The 15,273-nt window shown below is 34.0% G+C and overlaps 1 protein-coding gene across 1 annotated transcript; it reads right to left on the bottom strand.

The window, feature by feature from the left end:
* Window positions 1-450: 450 nt before the first annotated feature.
* On the bottom strand, window positions 451-12,143 carry LOC107005026 (TOM1-like protein 5). Its single transcript, XM_015203483.2, has 10 exons — window positions 11,889-12,143; window positions 8,087-8,203; window positions 7,123-7,201; window positions 6,871-6,969; window positions 6,632-6,745; window positions 4,428-4,585; window positions 3,319-3,394; window positions 2,670-2,755; window positions 1,760-1,921; window positions 451-942 (listed from the first exon to the last, which is right to left on the bottom strand). Exons 2-10 carry the CDS (start codon window positions 8,185-8,187, stop codon window positions 612-614), a joined length of 1,206 nt encoding a protein of 401 aa, XP_015058969.1. The 5' UTR covers window positions 8,188-8,203; window positions 11,889-12,143; the 3' UTR covers window positions 451-611.
* Between the last annotated feature and the right edge of the window lie 3,130 nt (window positions 12,144-15,273).

Genomic DNA, 15,273 nt, shown 5'->3' with positions numbered 1-15,273 from the left:
AAAATTATTTTTAGTTCTTTTTCAAAAACATACTTTTATTTCAGGCATAAACCCCCACCCCTATACTATTTCACTTGGCTTTTATTAAAAATATTTTTTTCAACTGTTTAGTTTAACAAATCAAAAGATTTTTTTTTCCTCCCAATATTATCTTTATCACTTAATAATTATATAAACTAATAATAGTCCAACTTAGATTTTCAAAACATAAATAATTGCTTCCAAAACATTATCTTAGGCATATCCTTCCATTCTATTTTCCTTCCAAAACATAAACTTAGTATCTTGTTATTTATTAATGTTATTATTATATAGGAGAGTGATTATTCATCTGGTGTTCGACGATTTGAGGGATATTTACCTCGGTGTTTTCTTTATCCTTCGCTGAGTTTTGAACCTGAGATAAAAATCATGTATAATGGGGTTTCCTCAAGTAGAAAACTAAGAAGCTGCAGACAAATTTTTGTTGTATAGTATATGTATGTAACAGATTGTCAAATTTAAACTGGCATATAAGAATGTTGTTCCAACCCTCAACCCTCACAATATCCACATACATATCTTAAAATAGCACTCAAGAAGAAAGCTTGACGCAGGTAAAAGAAAGCATACTATTCACTGAAATCAATGCTGCCACTGCGAGAGCTGCTGGCGTTGCGACTATGTAAGGAGAGGCCCCTCATGTGACTGGACGGAGCCGAGCCATCAGACTTGTTATCCTGGAAGAACTTTTCTCTCTCAGCATGTTTTGCGGGTGGTGGAGGAATTGCTACAGCAGCTGTTTTTTCAATGTTGTTTTCTTGCTTCTGCTCTGTAACCACCGGTCTTATAAGGGGACGATGTAGCATATCCCCTGGAACTGCAGATCCTAGCAAGCCAAAAGGACGTTCTACTTTGCTGCCTTCATCTTCTGGCTGTAACCGAGCTTTTCCTTTTCTTATCCTATCAAGTAGAGCTTATTGTTGAAAACCAAACAATATCCATCTAAGTACAAAAGACTGGTTGTTATGAGGTGGGTAAAAGCGAGAACTGTAAGGGGTCATTTGGTTTGACCGCAAGTTATGATGAGACCAGTTATAGTGGGATTAGTTATTCTGGTATTATTTCTTATTCATGGTGTGGTTTATTGTATTAAAAGGATCATGCATTGCTTAGTTTCTAAGAAGAAACTGTTTGTAACAAAATTACCCTCCACCATATTTAGTAGAGAAAGGTTTGAGAGACCTCAGGGGTATTTTTGTCATTTTCATTGTTTTATCCTGGATAACTAATCTTCATACTATTATTCCCCCCTCTGGAATAAATAACTTATCCCGGTAAATATACTACACAGGTATAACTTATCCCAGAACTAATAACCAACAAGGGATAATGTTGTACTAAAATTTTATCCCAGGACTATTTATGCTTGTCGAGCATACAGAACGGACCCCTTACAGTTTTGGGCTATTTCACAATACTATGAGAGTGACACAAGTACATAACACTAGTGTTCACTACATCATGCAATCATATCTGAGCCTAACATCAAGACAAACTTAATGGAACAAACCAGATTGACTAATGGACGACCATGCATCTGTTATAATACAGAGAAACCATGCTTAATTACCATCATGTGTAGAAAACTAGGTGCAGCAAAGTATACACCACCTCTTATCAGGAGTCATGCATCAAAAAATGTTCGTTCATAAAAAAGAAACTACCAGTGTATTTCTGGCAGTTCCACGTGAAGTCTGGTATTCTAAAAAGGCGTTACCTTCGGAAAAGCTGCTCAGGCTCCTCTTCTTCTGATGATTGGCCATGATCATGCGGATTTGATGTAGCGGTTGGTCTAACAGTAAGAAGTGCATCATGTCTTTTGAGAACTCTATCAAGTTGCTCGTTCAGCTCGGCAGCTTGGGAGACCAGCTTTTCGTCCCTGGAATATTCGAGTATGGATTAATCTTCAACATCATATGTGCAGTGATGGGTGGTTGTGCAAAATGTGCAAGTCCCTCTTATCTCACTGATGGGTGGTTGTGCAAAATGTGCAAGTCCCTCTTATCTCACTGAACTTTCTTTCTACCTCTATTAGATAGTTTCAGGATATTCAGATGGTGATGCAACTATATCTTAAACTTGCACGTACTTCTTCATATTTGTCAGTTGGGGGGAGGGGGATTCTATATCTTGTGAATTTTCAATATCTTATCCAATGTAGAGGAGAAGATGGAATGTTGCATCACGGTTGTGCTTCTTATTATACTTCCAGAGTTGAACAGTGAATTCCAGTTTATTCATTCTCTGTTTGTTCTACTTGTTCTTTAGTTTTTACTTTGGCTGTAGTAATTGAACAAACATAGCGTTCCCTTCCCATCTAAAAGAAACCTAAGCAATAAACTATCTGATATATCATATGGAATAGGAAAGAAACAAAGCAAACTCTAAGGAAATCATATAGCAGAGAAGTTGTAGAGCCAAACTCATGCCTAATTTTGCATATCCCCCCTTATGAAAATGCATCTTAATATGGCGCTCCTTTTGTCTGTCACTAACTCAGTGAGTCAGTGTGTTTGGTAAAAAATAAAAGGGTCTATCAAGATGTCATTTGTGCAAATAAGGTGGTTTTCCTTGCTTCTAGATTGACCAGAATATAGAAATTGAAGTCAGGAGTCAGGAAGCATTACCTGGAACTAATAGCAAGATGCATTACTCGTTGCTTTTGAAATGAACATTGCTCCACAAGATCAAGCGTGAACTCATCCTTTGCTCCCTTTGGGGAAAAAATAAGAAGAAATTAGAGTCCATATCTCAGCACCTCCTGGGTTCCAAACCCAAATAACATTAGATTACCTTCTCCAAAAAACACAGGAAAAGAAATTAGAGTCAAAACTGCTTATCAGATAGGAATGACTGAAAGCTGGAAACAATACTGCCAATGTGTATAACTAAGACCTATGTAACTCAGACGAAAAATGGCATGTTTGTATGCACATTAGATATTGACGGTGCAAATAAAATAACTCAAAAAATATTTTTTCATGCCAAAAAGATCATCTAAATACAAAATCTACTTTCTTCCTGGTAAACATATCTTTGACATATATATTTACATTTTACATCAAGAGCAAATCAAACAGAATTGCCTGGACAGCAGCTTACTTTATCCAAGTAAACCGTTTATTTCAAAAGCTACAATAGTTCACTAAAAATAGAAAATTAGGTAGATTTGTCAACGGTAACTTAAGAAGAGAAAATGATTCCATTTGCACCAACCACAGTACATAACCCTGTTAAAAACGTAAAACTTATGAATGTTAGATTACACAAACATACCTCAGGATGCTGAGGGTCGACAGCATCAAGGACTTCTCTTAGAACCTCCAGAGCAGTGGCAGCCTTCTGCAGGATACTGCACAATATAGAAGCTCTCTTGCTAAAATACTTTTTGACTTCTAAAGATAAAACAAAATAGGCTATCTATGGATATTTTGGTTCACCTAGGACTATGGAGAAGCAGCAACTCAAGAACATATGCAAATAATTTGATGAAGGAAAGAAGCTATGAAGGGAGAAAAGTGAAAGGAAAATGTAGTTCATAAAAAAGTGAGAAGAAGAACGTAAACTATACAATAAACACTGCAAGGCAGTAAGAGGACAGGAGTGCTATGAAACTATAATAAGGAGGGAAGAAATGGATGATAAACAGACCTCAAACAAGTGAAGAAAGTTGATTTTTCAGGCTTGCTGGACTTCTGATTTTCTGACTACTTCATTAGACGGGAAGAGTAGACTATCTATGGATATTTTGGTTCTGTTTCTTCTTAATACTTGTGTGTTTACGCAAGATGGATTTTCTTGGTTGGGTCTTTGTTGAAATAAGGCTATGCAACAAAGTAGACTTGTCGAACCCCCTTCAGCCTTGGGCACAAACACATTTAATTTCACTTACTAATTAATAAGTTCATCTCTATGAAACACAACAGCTGGTTGGACCAAAGTGTGAAATTTTTTATACTACAACATACTATACATCATTTTTAAGTTTCCAACTGGAATAAACTTCTAACGATATCATCAAAACATATAGCTACAGAGAGAGGAGTTGAAGAAAATTGTTATAGAAGTTCTATAGGAGCCTGAATATGTAATAGGAGCTTTCTTTCAGAATATACAGGCTCTGTCTGGGTAGAAGTATCCATGGAAAGGTTAAGCAGGCACTCAGCTTGCACCAAGAGTGAGGATATAGAACCAGAAAAGGGAAAAAATAAGGAATTCTTCTCCTCCATTCAGGCCACTACTACTCAACTGAGGAGACAGCTAACTTTTAATTCATCAACGTCTTTAACCACTAATATTACCTGTTATGCCAAATTCTGAGAGAGAAGTGTAGTAAAGAATTCTTTCTTATTCTCCCAATAAAAATCTGACGCTATGACATTTACCTGTTGTCCGAAACTTTTTGAGGCGCTGCTTGTGGGAATTTCATTTCACATCTAGAAGAAACATGGTCGTTGTCTCTTTGATTATTTCTATTCTCATTTGAGGGAGCAGGCGGTTCGGCGGAGACAAGAGATCTTTGAGGGAACTCCACGCCTGCACTCTGAAAAGTCAAATCTCAAGCATTACCAGGGTATTCTGAGGTTTACACCATCACAAAAATAGCAATGGTGCAGACAATACTTCATTGTAAAGAAAAAAGAACTGCATTCACAGAATTTACAAGTAACTCATATTACACATTCTAAAGATATACTTCACGAATTTTTGACAGATTCATGTTAGATGACCTCGCTCCTTGCGCCGTTAAGATTACAAAGTTAAATAATTCTTTGAGTAAAGGTAAAAGGCCTTCAGAAAAAAAACTATGACAGTATTGGTCCAACTTTTATAGCAATAATACGAGAACCATATTCTTCACCCTTTCAAATTAAAAGATGGAATATCCAATCAAACCCTGTAAGCAAACAAATTGATGTTCATAAAAAGAAGTACTCCTTCCATCCCAATTTATGTGGCACCGTTTAACTTGGCACATAGTTTAAGAAAAAGAGGAAGACTTTTGAAATTTATGGTCTTAAACAAATCTTAGGCTAATGTGTGGCTCTGTAAAAAGGCAATTTTAAAGTTAGGTGATTTCTAATTATAGAAAGGTGAGATTCTTCTTGGGACTAAAAAGGAAAGTGTGCAACATAATTTGGGGCAGAGGGAGTAACAGTCGACAAAAGAAATGAGAGGAGGCACTGCAAAATCGATCACCATGCAAACTTTACGAAGTCAATATATGACTTCCCCTATCTGCTTACCAAACCCCAGCCCAACCCCAGTTTCTTTTAGAAGGGAGTGGAGTCAAATATTGGGCAGTACTGGAACAGATCCTATGCTACTTAGAAGGAACCCCTGGACTTGGTACATTATATAACACCATTGGGCATTCTGGCATGGGTGTTTTGCAGATACTTAATTGGACTAGATCAAAGATTGATAGAAGATCTACTGCTGGTAATTGTGTCTTTGTTGGTAGAACTTAATATGACAGAGAAGCAAGAAACAAAGTGTTGTATCTCGTTCCAATGTAGAATCTGAATACCGAGCAATGACACAATCCACATGTGAGATTATATGAATACATCATCTTCTAACTGCAATTGGGCTGACGCATCCTACTCCGGCACAACTTTGGTGTGATAACAATCTTCCCTCTCTATCGCCTCAAATTCGGTGTATCATGAAAGAACCAAACACATTGACGTTGTCATTTATTTCGATAGAAAATACAGGAGAATTCGAATTTCACTTGCTACATGAAGCACAGTTGGACTAGACATTGCTAATTCAATAAAGCCAGCACTTGGGTGGGGGTGAACTGCAGGCAATTTCCTATTCTGGTTTCATGCATTGCTCTTCGTAGTTGCATACAATAAGGCAGGCTTCCATTCTTAATGTGGAAAGTGTGATGAGCTTGTCAAATGAACTATTGATTAATGTGTAGATAGGGGAAGAAGGTTTCCAGCCATTGATGTATTTGTGTTTCCTATAGTGATGGTGAATTAACTTTTTGAAGACGAGAGAGCAAGTAGATGATTTATTCACAAAGGCATCGAACGGATCTCAGGTTGATAACCTTTGTAACAAGTTTCGCATGATCAACATTATGCTCTAGTTTGAGGGAGCATACGAAATCAAGTAAGTTGTAATTTCCTGATACAAAATATTGTAGCTGATTCAAGGGATTTAGATATCTAGTTACCATAGTTAACCTATTTTTCACATGTATTTAGAACGTTTTATTCTTTGAGTAATGATAAGAGGAAGTCTCCCAAATATTTTGCTTTACATAAACCACTAAAAGAATCTCTTACCAGTTACGAAAATCTTTTAAGCCATCATCTGGTCAACTTTCTCACTTTTTAATACTGAGTTTACATAAAATAGATCTGCTATTTATGGGTTTGCATAAACACTGGATGTAGAATGAAGTAGCTAAGAAACAGATGATGGCAATCCTCAAAATTAGGAAGATATTTTTTAAGGATTACATGCGGCATCTTGTCTCATCAACTCTTCCTTTTTTTCCCAATAGAGTGCAAAAATTCGATATTTCTCAATAGGATACAGTTATGTGTAAGGTTAAGGTGAGTTTACTTACCACTAATTCATAATATGCGGAATAATACTGAGGGAACCTCCCAGAAGCTCCGCCAAGAGAAGTTTGTGCAGCATCTAGAAGAAGAAATATCTTCTCTCGTACAGGTAGATCTGACTGTATAAAAAGAAAGAAAAAAACTAATACTTCCTTAGATAATAGGAGAATTAGCAAGACCTAAACATGAAAAGTTAAATAACACAAAGAGGGGCAATCAAAAATAAAAAGTGAAAATACCAGACCTTTTTCTTTACTATCTTTACAAGTATTGGAAGGATTCCTGTATCAATAACCTGCTTATGAACAGGTTCTCCGATGTTGTTTATCAACATTTCCAGCAACTGCAGTATTACGTGAAAATCCAATAAGTATTAACCAACAAATGAACTATCTGTAAAAAGGCTACCAAACCAGCAAAAAAATTGTTATAGAATGAATGGACAACATTATTCCTAATGAGATGGAAAAACGTTGGAGAATCTAAAAGTACTGACGTTTACTGAGAAGAGTTGTGAGTTCGGGCTTTTACTTCCCAGCCGTTTCTTTATAGCTTTAACGACATCTCTAGCTTGCCTGTTCAAATCAAAGAAATATCACGTCCTTGAGTCATCAATAAGATGAAAGTTGAATGCTTGGTTGAAAAGTAACGAAGAATGCCAAGTCATAGTTCTGTTAGAAAACTTATTCGGCACAAAAATTGAAGGTCCACCCCAGACTAGCAAGAACTTGGTTTTAACAAGTGAACCGGAGATTTTTAAGAAATATAGAAGTTGTATAAGTTTCTCTCATCAATCCTTATAAAAATAAATTCAGTATGTGGTTACTACTTCGGCATGTCCCAAGGACCATGCAAATGAAGATTAACCATGTATATTAACTAAGGTGCCATAGAATAGCCACCTCATTGGTGCAATAGAAAAGAAACTTGCAAATTTGTTGTCTTTTAAAATATTAGGGAGGAAAATAGTTTTCAACTACCGTAGCAAAATATGAGCTCAGGGAGCTCCATTATTTTTCCCCCTTTTTTTGGTAACTTTCGACACTAAATACTACTCCCTTCGTCCCATTTTATATGACAATATGTAAGCACAGAATTTAAGAAATACTTTTGAATTTGCGGTTTAAAACAAGTCATAGACATTTGTGTGACTATAAATCATCTCATTAAGGATAAAATGAAAAGATTTAAAAGTTGTTTCTAAATATAGAAGGTCTCGTTCTTTTTTAGACATGCTAGAAAGAAAGTGTGCCCCATGAAATGAGACAGAGGGGATAATATACTCAAACAGTGAAGTCTCTATTTGAAGGAATGATTACAAATGCTGTAACAATCAAAGTAAAAAGAAAAACCTAAGTATGCCAGATAAAGACTTTAGCTAACAGATCTAAAACTTCCAATATAATATGCACTACCGTTAGAATAATAATTTGAGAGAGAGTTGAAAGAAAGTGCCATACTTGTGATCACGTGCGACCAATTCACATATTTCAATATTTTTTGTCCAATCTATTTCAGTGAGTTTGTCACTTGTTGCAGAGTTGACAAGCTCTACCGCCATTACACTTGTTTTCCAGCTGGAGAATAAGAATTTTATCAGAACCTTCAAAATCTTTCAGGAAACACGTATAATAGAAGTAAATAGGCTCATATTCGGAAGCCCAGACCAAGGAACATGAGTACAATCTCAGTAATAAAGATGAAAAAACAAGCCCAGAGCTTCCTTTGTGCATTAGAAGCATATAAGTACTTGCCTTAAGGTCCCATGTACTGATAAAAACTAAAAAATTGTTGGATCGGACTTAATATCATGCTATGACAGTCTGCAATATATAATGTATAAGCATAGGTCCGATTATAACAAGTAATCGCTTAGGTGCTAGCACATTTTCCCAACATGATTATATGTGATTTACAGTAAACTGAACAATATTTCCCCATGCATCACATCTGACATGACAACCAAAAGTTAGGACTTCTTCAACACAAATAGCACAAAATCCTTTCTTCTTTCTGTTTTTAACTTTCAACAGAAGGAAGTCCTTAATATTTTTTAAGAGGAAATGCAATGTAGTCTCTGATCAATTGACTTCCTGCAATTTAGTCACCCAACTTCACTTTGTTTTGGATCCCAAATTCATTCATCATTCATCAAGATCAGCCGTGTAAGGCCCTTCCATGTGATCTATCCAATTCTGACATAAAGACTAGAGAAAGAGATAAAAGCTCCAAAGGTTCATAAGATATGCACATTAGGACCTCAACCCCAAAAGTTAGTACATGAAGTGAGGATTTCCTAAGACTATATAAACAGAGTCTATCATGCATCCGTGTGGAAATTCTAACACCCCCTCCACCGCCACACTCAAGACTACAACTGGCGTATGGACAACATATATGGGGATCACTAACATGGGATAAACCAAGAATTAGGATTGGCCCGACACTGATACCATTATAAGGGATGGACCTTGGGCCTCTAGCTCATGAAGTTAGTATTGATCAGGACCATACAGAGAACCAAATAACACATCCACAACCAATGTAGAATTCTGATCGAGATCATGCATGCATTAGGGGCAACTAGAAAAAACTGCGTTAAAATATTATCTGGAGAACAACTGGATCATCTTGGTTGTTAAGTTTGGATCTGATGAGAGTAAGGCCAAATAGAGATGAGGGACTAAATATAACTTTTATTGCATTGAACTTTTTAAAAACATTAGGGAACTTAATCTTTATTTTTCACTTATGTCATAGCAGCTCAGTAATCATGTCTACAAAATCTAGGGAAAATCTGGATAACGTCAAGAAATTAAAGTGCCAGAGTCTCAGCAGATACAAATGCCAGATAAGAACATGCAACTCACATATCAAAAGACACTGTTTTTCTTTTGCAAAGTGGGCATTAAACAGATATATTTGCACAGAAATCTACATCCAAATGCGAGTAAATACAAGAAACTATTATAATGGAAGTTGCTCATTCTTGTTTGTTGGGTGAGAGAGGGGAGGTGGAGATTGAGGTAGAAGAAACACAAAAAGGAATTCATTGCAAAAGTAGCATTGCACCTAGTAGAAGAAGCAAACCTTCAAACAATTGTGTGTGCCAATTTTAAGAAGGCTTATTAATAAAGAATGAGTGAATGACAAGTTGAAACAAATGCTAATGACCCTTGCTTACAGAGTTTTTGTGGGTTGCCACCCACATTCCACCGCCTCAATCAATAACCCTGATGTAATTTGTTCCACCTTCCTAGACAACCGGTGGGGCGATACCAGTTAATACTATGTCATTAATTATGAAATCCCCAAGTGACACCTAATTCTACATAGGAGTAGCGAATGTGGGACCATAACATTAATCACCAACCACTAACTTTCCCCACTTCACCTTCTCCCTCTGTCCATCAAGAAACCACAACTCATCTTAAACAACAAGACATACACATACAGTAGCACCACCAGCTTCACTAGAACTCAACCACGTCCGCTCCTCATTTCCACCCAAAGTGTTCATATACACAAAGAAAACCACCATCAACACAGATCCGCAGACTTCCCTTCAGATTACTTCATAAGACTTGGTATTTGGTCTTTCATTCCATCTAGGTAAATAATTATAACATTCAACCAAGTGCACCGTTTAGCCTTCTTGTAGCACAGGTGCCAAGAGATAATATATACCCAATTTTAGAAAATATATTCATAAAATATCTAGTTTTGCGGAAAGACCACGGGTTCACAAGTCCCACTTTTTGGCTACAAGTTCGCCCTGAACTATGAATTGTAGATAAGCCATAAATCTACAACATAAAGTCATAAATGTCTTCCAAACAATTCACATGCTTCCAGAATCCAGACAAAACTGGTATCAGAAAAAGATAAACAATACTGCCGAAAAGAATCACCACCAACTTTATTTTCAACCAAACATCCTATATTTAGAAATGTTTTCCTCAGGTGAAACATTTGAAAATATTTTCCATTAAAAAATCATTTTTCTTCATCCATATAGGGCTGTTATCAAATCAAGATAATGATACTACCTAAAAGAATCACCATCAACTTTATGTCCAACAAAACATCCTATACTTAGAAATATTTTCCGCAGCTGAAACATTCTGTTAGAATATTTTCCATTAAAAATCATTTTATTTCATCCAGACAAGGCTGTTGTCAAATTAAGATAACAATACTATCTAAAAGAATCACCACCCAGAATCATTTGACTAATTCAGCAAGTAATCCAAAAACTAGATGCTTATCAAATTAGCAGTCAACATCAAAGCTTAAATATGATTATAATTGTCATCAAACAACTTATCAAAAAATTTTAAAAAGGCCAAATACATAAGGGCCCCTTAAAGTTGACACACGTCTTCATTAACTAAGGTTGATACCTATTAAGCACTCCAACGTGATTCAAAGTGTATCTATTATACAAAAAATATGGAATTGAGTAATATTTAGTGTGATTTGCTTAACTAAATGGAAATACAATCATTGCTCAATCATTTGTCTAATCTACCTAATTAGATGAAGAATGCTGACATGGGCAAAAAAGTATATCTCACTTCAACTAGGCAGGAGTGATACCAAAGTCATTTCCTTTTTTCAAATCACACATTCTTAACCTGAAACAACACTACAAAACTTGCTCTCCTTCACATTTCCTACAAAACCACCAGTTACACCAATCCAAAACACCACAATTGTTACAATCTCAGGAAAACCACACCCCAAAGGCGCAATAGCTATACAAACCCCATCTAGGACTAGACCATAACAATAATCAACAACCATTAACTTACCCCTCTTTACCTTCTCCCTCTATCCATCAAGAAACCACAAATCATCTTCAACAAAAAAACATACATATACAATCCCACTATCCAAAACTCAACCACTTCCCCACCTCATTGCCACCACCAAAGACTTCATATACAGAAAAAGAAAACACCATCAGAAGAAAACCACAGACTTCCCAATGAAAAGAATCAAAACCACCCAAACCCATAAATCTACAAACAATTCACAACCTTCCCCTCTCAATACAATCCGATACACATTGAAACTTGAACCCCCTCTTAAATTTCAAGAATAAAAATAAGATCTTGAAAATTTCTCATCAGCAAGTAAGCTTAAATTGTATAAAAACAAAAACCCACAAAGCAAAAGGTGTACAGATAAACTCTAAGTTCCAATTTCATGCTAATAGTTCAAGTTAAGAAAAAAAGACAGCTTTTTTAATAGAATCACCTATATTTGGGTGTTGCTGAACTTCTGCTCTGTTAAACTAAATGGAAGAAGAGGTAAAAAACACACAGAAAGAGCAAATCAGCAAATGCTTCCAGCTAATCAACTGTCAACAACACTCAATACAGCCTCTCTAATTTTTTGTATGAATCATTGCATACACCTGTGTATATATATATATATATATCTGGCTGGCTGTATACAGAGAATCTTTGATAAACTAAGGTACAAGGCTTCTTCTTTTCTTTTCTTTTTTTTCCTTTTGAAATGTTTTATATTCTTTAGTTTTAATAAAATTTATGTGGCACAAAAAAAAAGGAAATAAATATTATAAATTATTTTTAGATTAAGAAAAGAAAATATTTTATATGAACAACTTTTACAACTAAATGAATCATTTTTATTAAAAAAAAAAATAGGATCAAAATTTAAGTTTTCAGAATCTTTAAATAATATTTTAAAATGAAATCTATAAAAGGAGAAAAACATATTCTGTTCTACGTTAAATAATAATTTAATTTTAAAATATCATATTTTATCTTTAATAAATAATTTATAGTTAAATAAATATATATTACTTGTTTTAGATAGTAAGTTTTAAATTTTTTTTTTTAGAACTGTGTAAAATTAAATTAAATTCATACTTTTTTACACATTTATTTAAGTGAGAGTTTTATGACAGGCACCGACCCTGTCCCTCACTCTGGGCTAAGGCTGTCCAGTCGGTTAGGAACATTCTAATCTTTGATTTCGATTTGATTTGAAGTTTTTATTATATTAACTTATAGTTAAATTATATAAATTTTGATTAATATTTTAAATTTAATTTTTAATTATATTACTATGAAAAATTTAGATTTTATTTTATTACTTTTTGAATAATTTTTAAATTTTAATTTTAAGTATCTAATTAATTTAATTTGATTTAACATAAAAAATTAATAATTTGACTCTCCATAATAAAAGTGACAAAACGTACGAACATTTGTAATTTTCAAATAATAGTCCATCTGCAGTAAAAACCTTTTTTATGAAAATTCTAATAATATGAAAGCACCATTAAAAGAAAAAAAAAGATTTCTAAAATATGATAGCACTATTAAAAGAGAAAATGTTTATGAAAGTATTATTTAAAAAGAGAAGAAAAAACATTTAAGTAATGATATTTCATGTAGGTCGGGCTTTATATAAAAAAATTAGTTCTTATCGATAATCGATTGTTTTCAAACATGTTCAACTTTTTATCTCATGAAATATATATGCAACTCATAGTCGGTGCATAATAACATGATGAAATAAACCATACAAAATCATATTTTTAAAAATTTTAACTTTCCAAGAACATGCATAATCATCATAAGGAAATCATGGAACACATAACACACATATATGACTCCAAAACATAGAACAAACCAAGAGGAACTCATTACCTCAAAGTTAGAGTAGGAATAGAAGGAAATAGATGAGGATATCGGGACATCATAATGGCCTCGACCTCCGAAGTAGCATTCTCAACTAAGTGATAATTCCTTCACAACACTTTTTATGGAAGCAATTTCCTTATTCCTTAACTTCTTAACTTGTCGGTCCAAAATCTCAACTAGAACTTTCTCATAAGAGAGACTTTCATCAACTTGCAACCCTTCTAGGAGAATTATGGATGTCAGATCTCCAACACACTTTTTAAGCATGAAGACATGGAAAAGCGAATGTATTGATGCCAACTCATTTGGCAAAATCTAACTCATAGGTAACCTTACAAATACGTCTCAAAATTTGATATGGGCTTACATACCGGAGACTAAGCTTTCCTTTCTTACCAAATCTCATTACACCCTTCATGAGTGTGATTTTCAAGTAAACTTAATCGTGAACATCAAACTCAAGAACCCTTCTTCTTACATCGGCATATGACTTTTGTCTACTTTGAGTCGTTTTCAACCATTTCCTAATTAAACTAGCTCGCGACCTATCAAAGCAACTTCCCCCCACCTCAAACTAACCTATAGGAGACATTCAAAAAGTGATTTTCATATAAAAGATATTGAGATCAGTTGAACTCGTTGATTATATGATATATATCGAGTACAAATAGTTTTATTTACACATTTGGTTTGATTAAATAGAAAAATTACATTGCTAAAATAATTAGGAATTTTCAATATATATGACAAATTGGAAAAAAATTCAAAGGTTAAAACTAAAAAAGAAAGAAAAAATTATTAATTAGAATGTCAAAAGTATTATCAAATTTTAGAACGAAAAAGACAAGAGATAGATATAAGATTTGAATTTTTATCCTTACTTAGATAGGTGCACTCAATCATAATCGTAGTATATGATACCTAATTGTGAGTTCACAAATTTATATTTAAGTGTTTTTTACTCTATATGTCCAACAATACTTGTTCATTATTGATTTTCCACATTTCTTAAGAAAATATAAATAGAAAGATCATTTTACTATTACCCTTAGAATATAATAAATATAATGTCTTGAAAATGTAATAGAGAAAATAATTATAATTAATGATAAGGGTAAATTAGGAACTAAGTGTAAAATTTACCATTGATTTCATAAAGCGGAGTATTGTTTGACTTCCCAAAATGATATAATGGAATACTATCATTGAACGAAGGGAGTAAAAAATAGTAATATTATGCTATATAATCTCAAGAGGAGAGCATAGTTCACATGAACGCAATGACCTACTCCTAGATAGACCCCTATTTCAAATATTCTAATTTATAGAGAATATTTAAAGGAGAAGTATTGAAAAAACCTCAAAACACAACGTAAATTATTAGTTTCATCCTCAAAACTATTGACAACCTTGAAAACTCTCATTTACTTGACTTATTGAACTTAAATATATCTTCTATCTTGAAACATGAGGGAAACACCCTAAATTCTCGTCAAATTTAGGGGCATTTACAACACTTCTCTGGATTTTTTATCACGGGTCTCATGCTCATACAAGAGTTTAAGACCACTTATGTCATGTGACAAGTCGAGATATATCTAAATTAAGTTAATCGAGTAAAGGGATACTTTTAAAATTGTCAATAATTCGATGACGAAACTAATAATTTGCGTCAAAATTTATAATAAATACTTTATTTATATGGATACTCACTAATTGTAATTTCATAATTTTTTTTTTGTTTCTCCATTGTGTTTCGACTTTTTTATGACCTCAAATTCTTAATGTTATGTCTTCCACCTTCTCCATAATATATTTTTGTACTTTTCATAAATAATGTCATGTTATAATAATCTTTTGTATGTCTTTTATCAACAACATAAAAATAAAGGTACAAGAGCTTACATTCTATGTACTTGAATATATTTGTCTCCTATGTTATCTCTCTATTGCTTCGTAGTAGT

Source organism: Solanum pennellii, chromosome 11 (genome assembly GCF_001406875.1).
Source record: "Solanum pennellii chromosome 11, SPENNV200".
Classification (NCBI taxonomy): Eukaryota; Viridiplantae; Streptophyta; class Magnoliopsida; order Solanales; family Solanaceae; genus Solanum; species Solanum pennellii.
This window is presented reverse-complemented; position numbering and strand designations above follow the sequence as displayed.

Coding starts and splice junctions, on each gene's coding strand:
- LOC107005026 (XM_015203483.2), bottom strand. CDS start 8,187: ATGGCGGTAGAGCTTGTCAACTCTGCAACAAGTGACAAACTCACTGAA. Junction 3,395..4,427: donor CAAAAAGTTTCGGACAACAG/GTAAATGTCATA, acceptor TATATTGTGCAG/TATCCTGCAGAAGGCTGCCA. Junction 2,756..3,318: donor TCGACCCTCAGCATCCTGAG/GTATGTTTGTGT, acceptor TTTTCCCCAAAG/GGAGCAAAGGATGAGTTCAC.